Below are 21,525 nucleotides of genomic sequence, written 5' to 3'. Positions count from 1 at the left end.
TTAATTTCTCTGGGAGAAATGTCCTGGAGTACAACTGCTGGATTACATGGTTTACATTTATAATTTAAAAACTGGAAATGACTTAATATCCATAATAGGGAAATACACAAATAATTTTGGAATTCATAAAATGGTTAAAATTAAAGAAAAATAAGTATGTACACACACTTTCAAAAATTCCAAAATAAAATATTGAGGAAAAAGTTGTAGAGTGATATGTTCAGAATGAAAGCACTTATGTGAAATTACAAAAATATATAAAACAATTCTTGAAAAAAGAACTGGATGGATATACACATCAAATTCATGATAATGACATTTTTGAGAATGGGAAAGGAACAAACTAAACTGGGAAGCAGAACAAAGATGACTTGAGCTGTATTTATAATGCTTTAATTATTTTAAAGTATCAGAAGCAAAAATGATAAAAGAGTAGCATTTATTTATTGTAGGTGGTTGACCACACATATTTGCACATTATTTTCTAGTTTCTGTAATTTTAAACATTTTAAAATTAAAAGAATAATAATTTTTAAAAGCTATAAAATATGAAGAAAGAAGCAAAAAAAAATTTAATCTGGTGTATTCTGAGATAATTCAAAAGTAGTTCTTACCATGCCGTCAAGTCAGCATTTATCTTCAGACTTCATAAACTGAATTTACTATTTTTTTTCTTCTTTTTCCAATTTCTAGAATTTGAAGACTATCATAAAATTCATGCTTTTTTAGTATTGGAAAGTATTCATAGATTTCTGGCTATATAACTAAATAAATCTTGCCTTATTAGTGTAACTCCAAGGTCACTGTTCTACTCATGACTGTCACTGTCCCTTCATGTGATCAGTGTGCCCATTTACACAGCCTCGAAAGCCAACAGAGGCAACTGGCAAAGGATTAATCTCCAAAATATACAAACAGCTTATGCAGCTCAATATCAAAAAAACAAACAACCCAATCAAAAAATGGGCAAAAGACCTAAAGACGTTTCTCCAAAAAAGACAGAAAGATGGCCAACAAACACACGAAAAAATGCTCAAATTACTAATTATTGGAGAAATGCAAATCAAAACTACGAGATACCACCTTACACCAGTCAGAATGGCCATCGTCAAAAATTCTACAAACAATAAGTGCTGGAGAGGGTGTGGAAAAAAGGGAACCCTCTTGCACTCTTGGTGGGAATGTAAATTGATACAGCCACTATGGAGAACAGTATAAAGGTTCCTTAAAAAACTAAAACTAGAACTACCATGTGACCCAGCAATCCCACTACTGAGCATATACCCCAAGAAAACCATAATTCAAAAAGACACACGCACCCCAATGTTCACTTCAGCACTATTTACAATAGCCAGGACATGGAAGCAACCTAAATGTCCATCAACAGAGGAATGGATAAAGAAGATGTGGTACATATATACATGGAATATTAGCAATAAAAGGGAACGAAACTTGGGTCATTTGTAGAGACGGGGATGGACCTAGAAACTGTCATACAGAGTGAAGTAAGTCAGAAAGATAAAAACAAATAGCGTATATTAATGCATACATGTGGAATCTGAAAAAATTGGTATAGACGATCTTATTTACAAAGCAGAAATAGAGACACAGAGGTAGAGAACAAATGTATGGATACCAAGGGGGCAAGAGCAGGGGTAGGATGAATTGGGAGATAAGGACTGACACATATACACTATTGATACTATGTATAAAATAGATAACTAATGAGAATGTACAGGGAACTCTACTCAATGCTATGTGGTGAGCTAAAAGGGAAGGAAATCCAGAAAAGAGGGGATATATGTACACGCATAGCTGATTCAATTGCTGTACAGTAGAAGCTAACACAACACTGTAAAGCAACAACACTCCAATAAAAATTTTTAAAAAGCTACTGTATTTACATTTGTACATGATTTTAGATTTTGCTTTTGCCCTGCCATTACTTTTATCAAATCATTCTTTTATTGCACTATATAAAAACAAAGAATAGGAAATTTGATGAACACTGATTAAAGAATGCTTCAATAATATCTTCCCATAACCTTTTCTCTGCTGTTTTATAACATATGGTCTTTGTAAATAGTGCAGTAGCCATGTACTGCTTTTCACTGAGAATTGTTTGGGGAAAAGAAGAGGAATTTAGCAGGATATATTTTTGCTGGAATTAGAAAATAAAAGATTGAGGTTAAAAAAAAAAATAAAGCCAACAGACCATCCCCATCCAGAATCCTTCTTGACTCCTTCCCATTTGGCTTGTCTATTACGCTGGTCATTACTTCCCTACCGAGGTTCTATTCTTTAAGGTCATGTGAGCATAATTTCTGGATTAGGAGAGGAACTTTCGATATGCTGCTAAACTATAAGGACACATACAATTTATAAACTTCAAAATCCCCTCCTTCCTATAACATCACTGTGCTTACTATTTTTATCTGATAAAAAAGAATCCCTGTACAAACAATTTGTCCCCAAATATTGCTTACCTCTGGATAAAGATGGAAGCGTTTCACTGTATTAATTACAAGGGGATATTCAGTGAACCTGTCATTCATAATCATCCACAGTCCTTGCAAAAATGAAGGTGCTTCAATAATGGTCTTGAAGTAGGAATAATAAAGTCCCTTTAAAAAAGTATAAATTGTCAATATAAGTAAAATTTGAAAATATTTATTTTTATAACTTTTTTTAGAACAATTTATTCTGAAAAAAAAAAAGATCGATAATGACTTCCTAATTTCTCCTCGCTACTGCATTCTTGGATGCAGAAAAGCATACATTTTCAGGTTATCACTATATTATTCTTTCATATTTTCTGTAGGTTTGAAAAAGAGTCAAAGAAAGGGATGGTTAAACATTTTAAGGAGCTTTTCTACCCACACCTTAAAATACGTAAGCAATGTATTTTTAATTTTACCAAGCCTGATTTTACCCCCACATTATGAGATGCCTAGAGGTTGAGACCTGATGATTCTGGCACAGAGATGACTTCATGTCCTTGTACGTGTATAACTTTGCACAGAGAAAATTACTTGTTTTTCTCTGACTCTTTAGAAATAACAAATAATTATGACAAGAGCATTAGTTGGAACTTTGTGCTTTCACTTTGTGCCTTCACTTTCTAGTTCCGCCTATTGGCTCTGCACAAAGTGAAAGCTAACTAAATGTGAACTATTGTTCATGACACAAATGCTGTGTCCTGAAAAAGGGATTATTTTAGTGAATTATTCCAGCATGTGAAATGATTTTATTAGGCTGGTAAACGTGCTATTTAGTTAAAATTCAAAGACTAACAAAAGCATATTGTTTCATATTATTTCTCATCAATTTCCTGCTTTCCTAAAAAATAAAGGGCATAGTTTGTAATACATGCTCCCAAAAAATACATTAAAAGTAATCTTCAACCCCACACTCATTCCTGCTTCATACAACTATAGGTACATTATTTTTGATAGATTAAGCAACACTAGTGACTATAAAAATTAAAGACTTGTTGTTGCTGATGTCCAAAAGAGCATTTCCTCATAAATTTGATTAGTAAAATAAGTTCATATAAGGATCTTTCCTTTTTGCTTATGAGAGAAACAAGGCAATACTACAATGAAAAGATATCTAATATGCGTGTCTGTACTTAGATAGAAAACAAATTTTTATTAATAACAATTATTACTTTTGTGCCAGGTACTTTGCTACGTGCTTCATTCATTTTCATCTTCCATTTTCAATAAAACTCTGTAAGGCTGGCATTATTTATAGTTAACAGATGAGACTGAGAATCAAACAAGTTAACTTACTAGTCATTACACAACAAAGCATAGAACTTCTATCCAAATCTAGTGATCTGTTATCAAAGCCCAGACTGTGCCACAGCTACACTTTATTTAATAATGGTTTATATCCTGTCTTTGGAAATACTACCTATATTAAAAATTCAAATGCCATACAAATGCTAACATATCCAATTCTTCAAAAGTGGCTATCCGGTGAGCCTTAAAAAGCAATGGCTGAGATACTTAGAGCACGCAAATTTATAGTGACAGGAAGTAGAATAGAGGTCACCAAGAAGCTAGGTGAGGAGTGGGAGTGAGGAGTTAAGTGTTTAACAGGTACAGTCTGTTTGGGATAAAAAAGTTCTGGAGGTGGATGGTGGTGATGGTTGCACAACAATGTAAGTGTATTTAATGTCATAGAACTGTATACTTTAAAACAGTTGAAATGGTAAATTTTGCTAATGTTTTTTAAATTAAAATTTTAATTTATCCACAATAGCAAACAAAAGCAGTGGCTAAAGAGTCAGGAGAACCAGTTTCTCTCTTAATGGTAAATTTCTGCAATTCTGGCATTCTTTATCCCATTTAACCCCTACAATAATTATGTGAAATACATATAGTAGATAGCCATCATCTCCATTTCATAGATTAGGTGTCAAAAGAACCGAAAAATTATTAAAGAAGTTATATCAAAAGTTGTCTCTTAAAAGAGATTATCTTGAAATCAAGACAGCTAAAAAAAAAAAAATTTAAAGAGCCAGCTAAAACATGGGGTCTCCCAACTCCACCCCAAGAGAAAGCAATTTCTGATAATTTTCATAGCCGTATATCACTTCTCAAACCTTGTCTTTGTTTTCCTTCTTCCTCGGCTATTACAATTGATCTTTATTATCTTAAAAAGAAGTCTGGGACTTCCCTGGTGGTGCAGTGGTTAAGAATCTGCCTACCAATGCAGGGGACACGGGTTCGAACTCTGGTCCCAGAAGATCCCACACCATGGAGCAACTAAGCCCGTGCACCACAACTACTGAGCCCACGTGCTGCAACTACTGGAGCCTGCATGCCTAGAGCCCGTGCTCTGTAACAAGAGAAGCCACTGCAATGAGAAACCCTCGCACTGCAACAAAGAGGAGCCCCTGCTCGCCACAACTAGAGAAAGCCCATGTGCAGCAAGGAAGACCCAACACAGCCAATAAGTAAATAAATAAAAAATGAATAAATAAATGTATTTAAAAAAAACAGAAGCCTGCCTTAGGAAAGGAGTAGAATGAGGTAAAAGAAAAATAATCCTGAAACACTTCTTTTTTGTTATATACATTTTATTTTTTAGTTTCCATACATGTGATAAAATAGAGTATTTGTCTTTCTCTGAGTTATTTCACTAAGCATAATATTCTCTAGGACCATCCATGTTCTTGCAAATGGCAGAATTTCATTCTTTTTTATGGTTAATATCCTATTGTATATATATGTATATATCACATCTTCTTTATCTATTCATCTGCTGATGGACACTTGGGTTGCTTCTATATCTCAGCTCTTGTAAATAATGCTGCAACGAACATTGGCGTACATGTATCTTTTCAAATCAGCTTTTTGGATATACGCCCATGAATGGAATTGCTGGATCATATGGTAGTTCTATTTTTAGTTTTTTGAGGAATCTCCATATGTTTTCCATAACGGCTGCACGAATTTACATTCCCACCAACAGTGTACAAGGGTTCCCTTTTCTCCACCACTTCACCAACATTTATTTGTAGACTTTTCAAAGGTAGCCATTCTAACAGGCGTGAGGTGATATCTCATTGGGTTTTGATTTGCACTACTGTAATAATTAGCGATGCTGAGCATCTTTTCATGTGCCTGTTAGCCATCTGCATGTCTTCTTTGGAAAATGTCTATTATGGTCTTCTGTCAATTTTTTAAACTTTTTCTTTATATTGAGTTGTATGAGCTGTTTACATATTTTGGGTATTAACCCCTTATCAGTCACAGCATTTGCAAATATTTTCTCCCATTCAGTAGGTTGTCTTTTAGTTTTGTGGATGGTTTCCTTTGCTTTGCAAAAGCTTTTAGGTTTAACTAAGCTCCATTTATTTAGTTTTACTTCTATTTCTTTTGTCTTAGGAGACAGATCCAAAAAAAAAACATTGCTACAATTTATGTCAAAGAGTGTTCTGCCTATATTCTCTTCTAGGAGTTTTATGGTTTCAGGTCTTACATTTGGGTCTTCAATCCATTTTGAGTTTATTTTTTGCTTATGGTGTGAAGACTAAAACACTTTTTTATTTAAATAAACTCTCAGGCCAGATTTCAAAAACAAACCTATGGTTAGCAAATGGGAAACATGGTGGGGGGGGGGGGATAAATTAGGAGCCTGGGATAACATCCACATATTACTATATTTAAAATAGATAACCAACAAGGACCTACTGTATAGCACCGGGAACTCTACTCAATATTCTGTAATAACCTATATGGGTAAAGTATTTCAAAAAGAATGAATATATGTATATGTATAACTGAATCAGTTTGCTGTGTACCTGAAATTAATACAACATTGCAAATCAACTATATTCCAATCAAAATTTTTTAAAACAGCAAAAATAAAATCAACCTGTAGGCTACAGCTTGAGAAGCAGTGCAATTCACCAAAAATTCATTTCAGTTCCTAATAAATTTCCATCTCATAGTCTTACTATCCTTAAACTACAAATGCAACCATTACAAGAAAGTACCTAACCATTTCAGTGCGAAAAGTCATCTCCCGTTCCAAGGATGAGAGGTGAGAAAAATGACGATCATTTTCAAAAAGCGTTATTAAATGTATCCTAGAAGAAAAACCACATGTTTTAAAAACAGTACTAAAAAAAACTATTATAAACAAAGTAAGAAAACCATAAAAAGGATAAAAAAATAAATTTTTATAATAAACATTGAGGTAATTTTGTAATTTGCTAATTTGTATATTTTCAGGCATTTATAATCTAGCATTAGCACACAGCTGAAATTCCATAACTCCCTGGCCCCTAATCTTAATTGTATATCTAAAACTCTTGCAGATCTCACCACCCTTCCTCCCACTCCAGGCCTCTAAATCAGAACAGAGGCATATTTTTGTTTGTTTGTTAGGTTTCACAAGTGTAACTTTGAAAAGCTTTGGAATATAATTTAAATAAAATTATTTTAGGTTAAAGGAATTTTTAAGTATAGTACTACATGAAGTGTCAAAGAACACAGGAATGTACTTCAAGATACTTTATTAGTGCAACTCAAAAAAAAACAACTGTAGGTACTGAAAATAGGAGTATATGTGACAAGTAAATTATAGTCAGCAATTATGCTATCCATAATTTACATAGTAGATGCTTTCCAATGAAGTAGAAAAAAAATCAAAATTCCATATAGCAACTCTGTCTTCCACTCACCTTCATCTACACATAGGACATGTGCCAGGGTACTAACAGCTGTAGGAAATGTTTCTTACTATTACAGCCTTAGTTCTAACATCGAAATCTCCCTGCAGAATAACGTACTCACCTGCATTTACACACAGGACATATGCCAGGGTACCAAGTGCTGTAGGAATTGTTTCTTACCATTACAGCCTTAGTTCTAACATCAAAATCTCCCTGCAGAATAATGGTCAGAACAGCACTGTCCCAATAGGATATGGGGCAGATCCCATTCTTCCCAAGAATAGAAATTCTTGAGCTCAGGTAGAAATGAAGATATGTCAGAGGACAAATATTATTATTTTACACATAGTTTTTACAAATATATCATTTGTGTAAAATAATGTGTATGTGTATGCATACTGAAAGGCTCATTTAATTCTGCATTACCATTACAGAGTATTTATCTTCATTTCTACCTGATTTCCAATTGATGACAAGTTTTACTAAAACTTTAAGTTTACATCACTAACTACACTCAGTTACTATAAAAGGAAGTTTTTTACATGAAATAAACATGAAAAGTACACTACAAAAGCTAGATACTTAAGAAACAGTGGTGAACCCTTTGATAAAGCAAAAATATTTTAATTCATAAGTTACTATTCCCTAATGCATCCATATATAGATGTTGCTTCAAATAGGAAATTTTTTAAAAATATATATGTATATATGTAAACTGGTGCACATACAGATGTTTTATACACATAGCAAGCAGTTATTGTTTTATTATATACAAACAGCAATGGCAATTTTTAATACAAATGTTCTTATTTCAAACTGAAAGTAATCTTACCAGTGCAAAACTGCCACAAAGACAGCTGGAAAATGAAAAGAAGAAAAAGTCATTAAAAGCTGCTTTATTATACCTTTAAAACAACCATTTAATAATTTTTAAAACAAACATTGTAATGTTGAAAGTTCCCAATCATGCTTCTCTAGCTCTTTTTCTATACTGTTACCATCCTGAGCTCATTCCTACCACTCTTCAATATTTCTCAGATTTACCAGTTTTATGCCATGAATAGCAAACTATGGCCCATGGTCTGTTTTTGTACTGTATGCAAACTAAAAACGGTTGTTACATTTTTTAAGGGTTGTAAAAATAAGTAGGAAGAATAGGTAACAGAGACCATACGTGGCCTGTGAAGTTTAAAATATTTACTACCTGGTTCTTTATAGAAAAAGTATATACTCACTACATATGTTAACTTTCTATATAATACATAGTACACTCTGAACCACTTTAATATTAAACCTATATCTTCCCTCTCAACCAGAAACAGATGCCCCTTTGATAAGGTTTCATTAGCTCGAAGATACACAGAGAATGTTTTATTCAACTACATTTGTATCCTTTTTCTTACTCTCCAACTACTCTTAAAAATGATATTTAGGGACTTCCTAGGTGGCACAGTGGTTAGGAATCTGCCTGCCAATGCAGGGGACAGAGGTTCGATCCCTGCCCCAGGAGGATACCATATGCCGAGGAGCATCTAAGCCCGTGTGCCACAACTACTGAGCCTGCGCTCTAGAGCCCATGAACCACAACTATTGAGCCCATGTGCCACAACTGCTGAAGCCCATGCACCTGGAGCCTGTGCCCTGCAATGAGAGAGGCCACGGCACCACAATGAGGAGTAGCCCCCGCTGGCTGCAACTAGAGAAAGTCTGTGTGCAGCGGCTAAGACTCAACAAAGCCAATAAAAAATAATTTATTTTTAAAAATATTTAAAGAAAAGATTCAATATTCTACTAAATCCATCTAGCTTTGCAAAAATCCTCAAAATATTTGTGTCTCTCTCATTCTATCCCCTTACCCCACATTCCACACCTGATAAAATGGTAAGGTGTAAATACTCCAATACCGTAAATGCAAAGAACTGCTTGTCACAGCTCCTTTCAAAGTTGTGATAAAAAGTCTGTCTCCGGGCCCCTGTATCCTGTCTTTCATCTCTGAAAGGGACCCAACTTTACACTTTACTGAAACAAAGATCATTTAATGCAAGCACTCCTAATGTCTCTTATAGACACTTCAACATTTCTCTACATAGTAATCTTTGCTTCTCTATTCTCTACCATCTCAAAAGAGGAAGCATCTCTTCTCTTTTCTACAGTTTGCTTCTCGAATTTCTGCCTTTATTTCCACCCTTCCCAATTACTCCAAGACTGCACCATCAAGTATTCCCTCTTGGAACCTCAATCTCACCCTATCCCCTTGGTCTTTCCCTTCAGCTTTTAATTTTTCTAGGCCTTAAAACACTTCTCTGCATCTACCAGCCCTTCCAACTATGAAATATTCTCTCCTCTGCCCCTGCCATTATCTGACAAGATTCTAAGCCAACTTCTTTCTTCTAAATTCCTATAACTCTTTAAAATTACCAATGACCGTTTAGTTACCAACATCAACAGCTTCTTCCGCTTCTCATGCTTTTCAATCTCTTTGTAGCTTATGACTAGATTCTTAGATTTCTTCCTCTGTCATCTTCCATCATACCAGCTCTCCCAGTTCTTCTATTTTTTGACCATTTTGTTTTTATATGCTTATCTATCTAGCTTTTCCTTTTCCTCTTACTTCTTAAAAGTATAAGGGATTTTCCCAGCTTTTCTTTGCCCTCTTTTCTCTCTTGTAAATCTCACTCAGTCTTAATGTTTCAACTCAATTCTACATGGATAATTGCTCAATCTATAATCCTCAAGCTTGAACAAATGTTCTCTCTTACTCTCATCACACTCGTTTCCTCTTCTACCTCACCACCTACCCAGTTCCTCTCAATATGTTTCCAGCAACTTTCACCTCTGTCCTCTCTTCTCCATTCCTACTGTTGCTACCCTCTTAAGGCCACTACGGCCTGGAGTCTAGCATTCAATTATTTTTTCTGCTTTCTTTTCTTCTTCTTTTCTCCAGTGCATTTTACACAATGCTGTCAAATTAATCTCTTTGAAGCATCTGATCATGTCACTCTTTAAAAATCATTCAATGCCAACACTGTGAATGTACTAAACGTCACAAAATTGTTCACTTTAAAAATGGTTAATTTTACGTTATGTGCATTTCACCTCATTAAAAACTTATTTCCCTAAAGAAAAGAATCAATCAGTGCCTCCCTACAGAATGAAGTTCAAACGCCTTAAACCTAGACTTGAATTAGACTCCATGGCTGGTCTCAACCAACCTTTTGAACTTCCTACTTCTTCTTTTTGTACCCTTACTCTGCTTTCAAATGTTCTTACCTCCATGACTCTGATTGTTGTGCTGTTCTATAAGCCTCTAATACTTGTTCTCTGTTTCACATATCCAAATATTAGCCTTTTTGTCACAACTCAAATCCCACGTTTTTCTAAAAGTCTTATCTGATCTCATTTCCCACTTCCCATCCTCCAGTATTAGTTCACTCTTTTGAACTCTCATAGCACTTAATATACTCAGTCATTACTTCACTGAGTGCCTTCAACGTGCCAGTCATGGGTGTACCAGAGCTTGTGTTTGGGCAAAACACCTCCTTGTTCAAGACCATGTTGATTCTAGATGTGGAATGTATCTGTTCCCATAATTAGACATCTGACAAAATCTAAATATGAACCCCCATCTATTATGTCTCAAGTATTTTCAACACACCCCAAATGTGGAGATTCATTCTACTTTAACATCAGCAGTCAACTTATAACAGAAATCACCATAAATTACATTATGACACACTTATGTTTCAATATATACCAGCAGCCAGTCTGACCAAGAACTAGGCTCAAAATTGATTTTAAAGAAACAGCAACATTCAAGTTGTGTCTTCAGCTATAGAACATGAAGACTACAAATAAAGAAAAATCTTTCAAGTGCTTGAAGAAGAAAATTTAGGCATCAAAGCTCCTCAGCAAGATGAAAGTAAATGGATACCAACATGGGGAAATATAGTCTAATATGACCCTATTTCCGCTATTAAAGATTTTCAACTCATCAAAAGAACCAAAAATTTACTTTGCTTTATTCAGGTGCAGAAAAATATATGATTCCCCCCCCCCCCCAAAAAAAGGCTACCTTGTCATTTTCACAACTTGTGATACATGACTGCCTTAAGATGACATTTTGTTGGTGACAGATCAAGTGGTCACTGTTCCTGAAAACACTTGAAAATGTTTTAAAATAAGAACTAAGGGGGCTGGGAATTCTTGTCAGCGATTTTCCAGAGACTGGACCTCGCCCTTATTGCTGTTAGACTTGCTGGTTAAGCTGATCTTCAAGATTCACCAACATCACCAAAACCCGGGTCCCTCGGATGCGAGCCTAGCCTCGCGGGAGTGCTGGGCCCGGAGCCGTCGGGCCGGAGCCATCCGGGCTCCCGCCGAGGGCTTTCCTCGGTCGGCTCTGCTCACCTATGCCGAGGGTCATTCTGCCCGTGAAGTGACGCCTACGCAATAGATGCACCTTGTCGCGGACTTGCTCCAGGAAACAGCTGAGAAATTGAAATCGGCCGAGAAGAATGGTCCTCGCGACCACCTCCATTTGCATACAATTTTGCGCGTTCGGGTTTCGGGTCCTCCGCGGCGAGTACCCCCGGGCGCCCCCTGGCAGGGTCCCCCCGCCTGCGGGCAGAGGCAGCTCCGGCTTTTTCACCTCTTCCTTCGGCTCCTCCTCCAACTCCGGCTCCACGGCTCCGGTGGCGCGGCGCCGCCGCCTAGACTGCGTGGAGCGGGGAGAGTGCGACGGCTCTGAAGCCGCTTCTCTGAGCTTGTTCCTCGTTTGCCCGACCATTTTCTCATAGTCCCTGTTCGGATGGAGCTGGTACCGTCTCAAGCGCGAGCCCGGCCGAGTCGGGCGAGGTCCGAAGGGGCCTGGCTCGGCTGGCAGCCTCAACGACTAGTCCCCATCGCCGTTGCCGCCCGCCCGGTTGTCAAGGCGACGCGAAACCTGGAGGCGGGGCGGCGTGACGCCCAGGCTGCCCCGCGCAGCTTGTGCGCCGCCCACGCGCGCCGCCCCACGTGCGCAGGTCCTGAGCACCGCCCCACGCGCATCCTCCCACGTGTGCCGCCCCACGTGCTCAGGCCCTGTGCACCGCCCCACGCGCATCCTCCCACGTGCGCCGCCCACGCGCGCCGCCCCAGGTGCTCAGGCCCTGAGCGCCGCCCCACGCGCATCCTCCCACGTGCGCCGCTCAGCTCGGCGCTTGCTGTCTTACACCGCTGGCGCAAAGTCTGAGGACCTTTCTTCGATTTAATTACTTTCTTTGAGTTTAGGTTTAGCTTTGTTATTTTCACCAAAAGGTTGTCTGTCTCGAAGTTATTAAAGGGAAAGATCTTAACTGAAAGAAAAACCGTAGAAGGAGAGCGAGGGAAGGAGTGAGCGCCTGTGATGCGCCCGGCGCTTCTTAGGAGCGTGTCCCCTCGCCTCTTTGGAACACTTTGCACTGGGCGCTCGGAGCCCGTCTCCTACGCCGAGGCAGTGGCCCGACGCGGCAGGCAGCAGGCGGCAGAGCCGGCGTCGGTCCGGTGAGTCTGACCCCAGAGCGTCAGGTTGACGCGAATTCGGTGATGTCCCCTTTGAGAACTGAGCTTATGAATCCGTTCGGAAGTAAAATTGTGTCCCAAACAAGGTCGCCCGGAATTCCTCAGCAGTTGAGCGCGGAGCTGTGCTCAGCATCCTCACCTTTCTGAACCAGTACGCGCCCAGGACCACGTGAGAGGGGAGGCCCACAGTCACTGCACAGCCATCCGTGATGCCACAGCGCTGGCAAAGATGGACAGGGGTATTGGTATTTTTCATGTTCTCTGCTACGGGCCGTGCCGCTGGAGCCCACACCGCTACCCGTCCCATGTGTTTGACGATGGATCAAACTCCCTAAGCCGCCCCCCCCCCCCCCCCCCCCCCGCCATCTAATCTAGGCTCCCTGTGGCCAGGTTAATTCTCCGGATGCTACACCGCTCAGAGATGCTCATAGCTCCCGTTAGCCCGCAGATAAAATGTAAACTCCTTGGCTTGCTCACGGGTACCTTCAACAATCTGCCCCAGTCTGCCTTTTCACCTTTAATGTCTCACGTTTCCGGGTACACATTTTCCTTTCCAGTCATTACACGTGAGGTCCGCAGTGTGAGTCCATGAACTATCCGTTTTCTTATACAGAAAAGCCCTCCTGTAGCTTCTTCATCCATTTCTGCCTGCCCGTCTCAATTCTGACACCTTCCAAGCCCCAGCCCATTTCTCCAGCCCACATTAATTTCCTTACTCTGAAGGTCCACGGCAGTTACTGACAGTAGTATTCATTTCGTCACTTATTTAAATTCAGTAAGTGCTGTTATTAATTTGTTGGTTTGTAAGGTTTTCTTCAAGGAGCGTTTCTGCATTTCTGGCACTATGTTTGGTGCTTAAAATATTTTCGCATTTAGGGAAAAGCGGTTAGGACCCCGCGTTTTCACTGCGGAAGGCCTGGCTCAATCCCAGGTCCGCTGCGCGGCGAGGGGGTTTGGGGAAAAAAAAAAGTTTTCACATTTAATTCACACGAATTAGGAAACCGCGGGTGTGTAGTGATTTACGCAAGTTTTAACAGCTAATAAAGCTTCCAGTCCTGAGTGTAAAATACAAGGTACTTATGGGTGGTTGATAAAAATATATTATTAGATAAATATGCAAATTCAAAAAAATAGCTTATTTTTATATGAGTATTTTAACATTGTCTTTGGAGTGCAATAATTTTGTTTCCTTTCAATAAAAGGGAATTCTAGAATTATGTTAGACTCATAAAATGGACAGATTTGCACCTTTTTGTATGTATTAGAACATCTGGTTCTGGAGCCTTTTTATTTTTCTTTAATCTTTCAGTTTCCTTCATTATTATTGGTATATTTACATTGTCTGCTACTTCTGGTATCAATTTGGGAAGTTTGTATTTTCCAGTAGACATTTCAAGTCAACTAAATTGTACACCCTGCTTTTACCTGAAATTGATAAGGCCACGTTGTGCCTTTTCTAAAAATCAGTTTTCCTAATTAATCTGTTTATCCTGCAACTCTGCGATTTTAATAGATGTGTTTATTTTAAGTTATATCTTGTTGAATATTTTAAAAGGTTATCTGAGGGTCCTTGTTGATAGATTATTCAAGTGATTTTGTAAGTTTTATGTCTTTGTTTTTCATGAGGAGTGGGTATTTTTGTGGGAAGTAAGGAGTGGCTGCTGCTGGAATGTTGGCCAGATGTCATTTTCAGTGACATTTTCTTATACAACTCTGAACTTTCTGATTTTGGTCTCCTCTTCAATCTATTTTGCCTATTTCTTATGTTTCCTTTTTTGTGAATTTGTTTCTTGGAGTTTCCAGGTGTCTTTTGGATCACTCCATATCATAACAGAAAAAAGCATATTCTTACCCTTGGTCTAGCCCTTGAAAGTACAAATCTGGTCATTGTACTATTATTTATATAAGTGAAAATTAGAATATCCTCCATGTCAAACAATAAATTACAGAACACTGTTATCGGTGAAGCATTACTAAATTGACTAAAGTCGTTTTGAATGAATATTTAGCAATGTAGGAAAATACTTATGATATAATGTTAAAGGTAAAATAAGCAGGATAGATATGATTCAGATATATATAAACACATAGAATTAATTATGTTCCATGCTCCATTCTAAATCTTTTACATAGATGACTCACATATGGAAGATTACCAGTGTGTGACCTTTAGTAACTTAGCCGTTCTAGTACTTATCTCCTGATATGAAAAATGCTGAAGCACCTAAAACATAGTAAAGCATCTTAAAGAGTATATGCTTAATTTTTAAATTATTGCTATATCTCGGGGACTTCCCTGGCGGTCCAATGGTTAAGACTCTGTGCTCCCACTGCAGGGACACAGGTTAGATTCCTGGTTGGGAAACTAAGATCCCACATGCCTCACAGCTTGGCCAAAAAATAAAATGAAGTAAAACTATTACTATATCTTGCTCTAGAGTAACTATATTCGGAATATACTGATGAGTATTACTTCCAATTAATATTTTGCTCACATGGATTTTTGTCATTAAGTTGCATGTTCTATTATTAAACAGTAATATGAGTTCTAGGTTCACTACTTAACTCCGAAAACGGAGACACAGTTGCCTAAATAATTTTGCATTCTCTGAATAAGGAGAGGGATAGATTGTGTATGTGAGGGAACACATGGCACTCAGTTTTATTCAGTTTAATAGAATCATGGCATGTTTTCATCTTTGATAACTTCTCTAACAGTGTTCACTTATTTTGAGCTAGTTATTTTGAAGTTAAGTCATATTTTAGCTTCATGCTTATGAGTGACAATGACTTAAATCAGTACACCTGGTACTTATTCTATGGTGAACTGACAATTAAAATAGTGCATTATAATTTGATATAATGCAATGTATTCTCTAATTATTTTTTCCTCTTTGAAATGACGATACCTCATGATTTAGCAAATTTTTTCTCTGACATAGAGATTTTCCAGTCATCTGTATCTAAACTTTGTTAGTGGAACAATTTAAAATTTTTACCCCAAAATGCAATGAAACTGTATCACCAGCAGATGGCAGTAATGATTTGTAAATCAGAATTTTAAACATTTACAGATGTTAAGTTCATTTTTTTTAAGCTCTTTATTGGAGTATAATTGCTTTACACTGTTGTGCCAGTTTCTGCTGTACAACAAAGTGAATCAGCTGTATTTATACGTATATCCCCATATCCCCTCCCTCCTGCCACTCAGTCCCACCCTCCCTATCTCACCCCTCTAAGTCATCAGCAGTCATCCAGTTGATCTCCCTGTGTTATGCAGCAGCTTCCCACTAGCTATCTATTTTACATTTGGTGGTGTATATATGTCAATGCTACTCTCTCACTTCGTCCCAGCTTCCCTCTCCCTGCCTCCATGCCCCATGTCCTTAAGTCGTTCTCTGCATCTGCATCTTTATTCTTGCCCTGTCACAGGGTTCATCAGTACCATTTTTTTTTAGGCTCCATATATATGCGTTAGCATATGATATTTGTTTTTTTTTTTCTTGTTACTTCACTCTGTATGACAGACTCTAGGTCCATCCACCTCACTACAGATAACTCAATTTCATTTCGTTTTATGGCTGAGTAATATTTTTAAAAAGAAAAATATCACTGTTCTTGTAATACATCAGTTAACTAAATATGAAATGTAGGGAAATTCCAAATGTAATCCAGCATAAAAATAATTACATTGCATATTTCATATATCAAGATAATTAAGATATTCATCATGGCCAGTGTTCGGTTTTCCAAATAATAATGACTTTGCTTTCATTGATTCAGATACTTTTTAATCAAATTTAAATGTTTTAACTTTGCACAAATACATGGATACAAATTTAAGTGAATAGCTGAGTTACATCTATATCTAGCTTGGTTGTATGCATCAGGAAAGATAGAGGTAATTCAGTGAATAGCATTTTGAAAACTAAATTTTCCACTTGTAAGTTAATAATTTAAAATACTAATTTCACTTTAACTGATAATCTGCATACAAAATGAGGTTTTATTTGTGCTGTTTCACAGTTTCTTATACATTAAAGTCCTTTTTTTCTCTTTTATGGTACAAAGAGTTGGAATTGGCATCAAAGTGTTTATCTCTATTCTGTCATCATTAGTAAGTCCCAAAGATGGTAGCAGAATTCTTAGAATCTCATGATTATATGCTAACTATAATTGAACAACATATCCAAGATTTTTTCTGAGCATTTTGATTTAGTAATTTTATTCATTTCAGTTAAGAAGTTTTAAAAAGATGAACTGAATGGGATTCATTTCTTTATACTTTTGCAAGACTTCCTATAAATTCACAAAGATGAAAAAATTTGTTTATTCAAGTATCTCTATTCTTGTCTCAAAAATAGAATAACCACGGATATAGGCTTCTTGGTGGCTGTTTATTTTATAATTGGTCTGTTTTATGTGTTAAAAGATCCTTTCACATTCTTCTTCAGCATGTTGCTTCCACTAAAAGAAATATGTTTGCACATGTATATTTTATAAAACACCTGCTTCAGTCTAAAACCATTACATATCTTGGATTGATTCATTTTTAAGTAGTGCATTTGCTGCTACTGAATTACTTTATAGAGCCTGTTTAAATTCTCATTGGGTGCAGGTGCTTTTTCATAGGAGAAAATGGAAAGTCACCAAGTTGCAGTGAAGCATGCAGCTTGAATGTAAATGCATCTGTATGTGACACTTTGCATAAAACTGCCTTTTCATCCACAGGATAAAAGGTATCTTCAATAAGTTGGAATTTCTAGTCTACTTTTTATGTCCATGAGGGTCCTATTCTCCTTTTAAAACTGTAGCTCTCTCAAACACCCATATTCACTTTAGTTCCCCAGGCCTATATCAGATGATATGAGATCCCCTTGACCTTGAACAGCCTTATATAGGCATATGTCATTCAGAGGAAGGAAGGTAATCCATTAATTAATGGATTACCTACCTAGTTGCATGATATATGCACACTGATTTGAGCAGAAGGGTACTCAGTAATCATTTTTAAATGACTTAATAATCAGTATATACACAGTATATACCACATACATGTATACATATACCATACCCCCAAAATCAAATTTTCCATGAACCTAGTGGTGATAGTTCCATGGACAAACTCCAACATACTGAGATTTTTAAAAATATACCACCAAAGTAACTAATATAAAAATTACTACATTAAGTATAAATAAGCAAAAGTCTTAGACTGTATTAAAGGATGAACTGTAGTATTGGTATGGGCAGGTTAAATGCAAAATATAGCAGAAACAGAAATGAAACAAGCAATCTGTGTGCTGTGTTTTATATCACATAGTATTTTAGATTGACTTAAGATTTAACTTTGATCATGACATGGTGGTCAAGAAATATCACAGTAGAGTATGAGCCAGTATGTTTTAAGCAATTTACTTCTCTAGCTCTGATTTTTTCAACTGTGGAATAAATAGTTTGGACTACATGGACTTATTAAAAGCCTTTTAAACTTATTTGATTCCGTTAGTCTTTGAACATATGTTTAGGTAGCTGGAAAAATATACCTGTTGAGTCATACAGTTCCCTGTACCAAACTCCCTTCTTAACAGTGCTTCTCTCCTCTCATCTATCTCCAGTTATGTGTTCTGACTCTACCTTGATGGTCTTACTCTCTGCCATCTACCCCACAATTTATCCGCCATCCTGTCCTTCAGTTGCTACACCTCTCACTTCCCACTCAGATTAATCCTGTCTCTACCTATTCAGCCCAGCCCCAACCTGGCCTCCACCTCATCCTTGATCTCTGTTCTGATTTTTCCCTGATTCATTTGCTCTCCAGTCTCTTAAGTACTATAGGCTTCGTTGTCCTATTCTCTAATTAGCAGCCTAAATGGCACCTAGAGCGTAAAGGGAAGGGGGAGTGTCCCTAAATAAGTAATCAGTGTTTATATGAAGCGCACCAGGCTCTTGCTTTGGGCAGCAGAATCCTGCTTTCACATAAATATTGACCCATCCTTAAAAGGTAAATGTGGAAGTTTAAAATTCCTTCTTGTTTTTGCTACAATCTGAAACTCTTCTTGAGACACACTTAGCAGTAATGATCAATGTAAAATTCATTAGGAGAAAAATTGTTGAGTTATGCTTTTATGTTTCTTATTTAAGGTTGTGTACCTGGATTCAGTAAAGGCAATGTAGACCTTAAAATTTTTTATTAAAATCTAGAAATTTTTGTTTTAGGGGTTAGCACAGTTTCTTAGTTATGAGTACAGACAGGATTTGAATCCTGGCTATCTCACTTACTGTTGGTCTCTGAGCATTTTATTTCCCTAAGCCTCAATTGTCTCATACCTAAAATGGGAATAATTGCTTCTACCTCATAGAGTTGTTGCAAAGATTATTAAGTAAGATAATGTATATAAAGTAGATAAATATATAGTAAATGTTTTACAAAAGGTAGCGATTATTACCATAGCAAGGCTCAAGATGCAGAAGGAATTATTTATATCATCTGTTTCTTTTCCAGGGAATCCAAAGAACCAGCTAAAATTCTTCGTTGAAAAGAAAAAAGAGATAAAAATAAACCAATTTAAATTGAGAGTCTAAAACTATACAATGCTATCTAATAGGCAGTATTATCTTCTTTTTACAGATTAAAAAAAGAATTTTGAGGCAGGCAGAAGATTCTAGACTGCTTACTCCTAACTCACAAGTACACAAGATTTAAGTCCCCTGGAAGTCCTCAAAGTTGACAAGTTAGGCCCTGAAAAAATGGAAATAAAATATTTCCTGGATAGCTTTTTTTATGTTTTAAAGTAACAGCTTTAATGAGATATAATTCATATACCATAAAATATATAGTTTTAAAGTGTAGAATTCGGTGGCTTTAGTATATTCACAATGTTGTGGAACTGTCACCACTAATTCCACATCTTCAGTACCCCAGAAGGAAACCCCATACTCATTAGCAGTCATTCCCATTCCTCCTTCCTTCCATTCCCTAGCAATCTGCTTTCTGTCTCTCTGAATATCCCTCTGCTGGACATTTCATATAAATGGAATCATACACTATGTGGTCTTTTGTGTCTGGCTTCATTCACTTAGCATAATATTTTCCAGGTTCATCCATGTTGTATTTATCAGTACTTCATTTCTTTTCATAGCTAAATAATATTTAATTATATAGATACACCAAATTTTATCTGTTTACCAGTTGATAGATATTTGGGTTGTTTCCATTTTTATGGCTATTATGAATAATGCTGCTGTGAATATTCATGTGCAAGTTTTTACATAGATGTATGTTTTCATTTCTCTTATTTCATTTCTCTATACCTAGGAGTGGAATTCCTGGGTCATATGGTAGCTCTATGTTTAACATTTTAATAAACGGCCAGACTGTTTTCCAAAGCGGCCACATCATTTTATATTCTCACCACCAATGTACAAGGGGTCCAATTTCTTTACATCCTTGCCAACACTTGTTACTGCCCATCATTTTGATTATAGCCATCATAGTGGGTGTGAAGTGGTATCTCCTTGGCTTTTTTAAATTAATAGACGTTATTTCTTAGAATAGTTTTAAGATTACAGAAAAACTGAGCAGAAGGTACAGAGTTCCCATATATCCCTTTCCCTCCACTGTTGCAGTTTCTCCTATTATTAACATTTTGCATTAGTGTGGTATGTTTCTTACAATTGATGAACTAATAGTGATACATTATTATTAACTAATATAACTATAGTTTGCATTATGGTTCTCTCTTTGAGCTGTTTGGTTCTTTGGGTTTTGACAAATGCATCATGTCATGTATCCACCATTATAATATCATACAGAATTGTTTCATCACTCTAAAAAGCATATGTGTTTCATCTATTCATCCCTCCCTCCCTCTTCCCAAACCCCTGGAAACCACTGATCTTTTTACTGTCTCCATAGTTTTGCCTTTTCCAGAATGTTGTACAGAGAGGCAGTACCATTTTGCATTCTCACCAGCAATAAATGAAAGTTTCTATTGCTCTCTGTCCTTGTCAGCATTTGGTATTGTTGGTACTTTGGATTGTAGGCATGCTAACAGGTGTGTAATTGTATCTCGTTGTTGTTTTCATTTGGATTTCTCAAGTGACATGTGATGTTAAGCATCTTTTCATTTTTATTTGCCACCTTTATATATTTTTTTTGGTATATTATCTGTTCAGATAGATCTTTTGTCTATTAAAAATTTGGGTTGTTTTCTGATTGATGAGTTTTAACAGGTCTTTTATTTGAGTACAAGCCCATTATCAGATACATATTTTGCAAATATATTTTCCTAGTTGTGGCCAATCCTTTCATTCTAATAGTGTCTTTCATAGAACAGATGTTTTTTAATTTTAATAGTCTATCACATTAACTTTTTCTTTAATGGATCATGCTTTTGATGTTGTATCTAAAAAGCCAATGTTATCTACATTTTCTCCATTTATCTTCTAGGAGTTTGTTTAGTTTTTCTTCTAGGAGTTTTATAGCTTTGCATTTTACATTTAGGTCTATGATCCATTTGGGGTTAATTTTTGTGAAAGGTGCAAGGTCTGTATGTAGATCCATTATTTTGCATGTAGATATTCAGTTGTTCCAGAAAAATTTTTTTTAAAAGTTGTGGTTTCTCCACTGAATTGTCTTTGCTCCTTTGTTAGAGATCAGTTGACTGTATTCATATAGGTTTATTATCTGGGCTCTCTATTGTGTTTTGTAGATCTACTTGTCCATTCTTTCACCAATACCATACTGTCTTTATTGACGTAGTTTTAAAGTAAGTTTTGAAGCCGAGTACCGT

General features: G+C 36.7%; 1 protein-coding gene across 1 annotated transcript in view; it reads right to left on the bottom strand.

The window, feature by feature from the left end:
- DPY19L2 (dpy-19 like 2) overlaps nucleotides 1-12,123 on the bottom strand; it is a 94,298-nt gene extending 82,175 nt beyond the window's left edge. Inside the window, exons 1-4 of the mRNA XM_057732367.1 lie at nucleotides 11,600-12,123; nucleotides 8,025-8,049; nucleotides 6,517-6,604; nucleotides 2,487-2,624 (exon numbers count right to left, since the gene is read on the bottom strand). Of these exons, the coding sequence (XP_057588350.1) occupies nucleotides 2,487-2,624; nucleotides 6,517-6,604; nucleotides 8,025-8,049; nucleotides 11,600-11,978 (630 nt within the window). The 5' untranslated portion in view covers nucleotides 11,979-12,123. The remainder of the gene's footprint in view (nucleotides 1-2,486; nucleotides 2,625-6,516; nucleotides 6,605-8,024; nucleotides 8,050-11,599) is intronic.
- Between the last annotated feature and the right edge of the window lie 9,402 nt (nucleotides 12,124-21,525).

The sequence above is a fragment of the Hippopotamus amphibius genome, chromosome 4 (assembly GCF_030028045.1).
Source record: "Hippopotamus amphibius kiboko isolate mHipAmp2 chromosome 4, mHipAmp2.hap2, whole genome shotgun sequence".
In the NCBI taxonomy this organism is placed as follows: domain Eukaryota; kingdom Metazoa; phylum Chordata; class Mammalia; order Artiodactyla; family Hippopotamidae; genus Hippopotamus; species Hippopotamus amphibius.
This window is presented reverse-complemented; position numbering and strand designations above follow the sequence as displayed.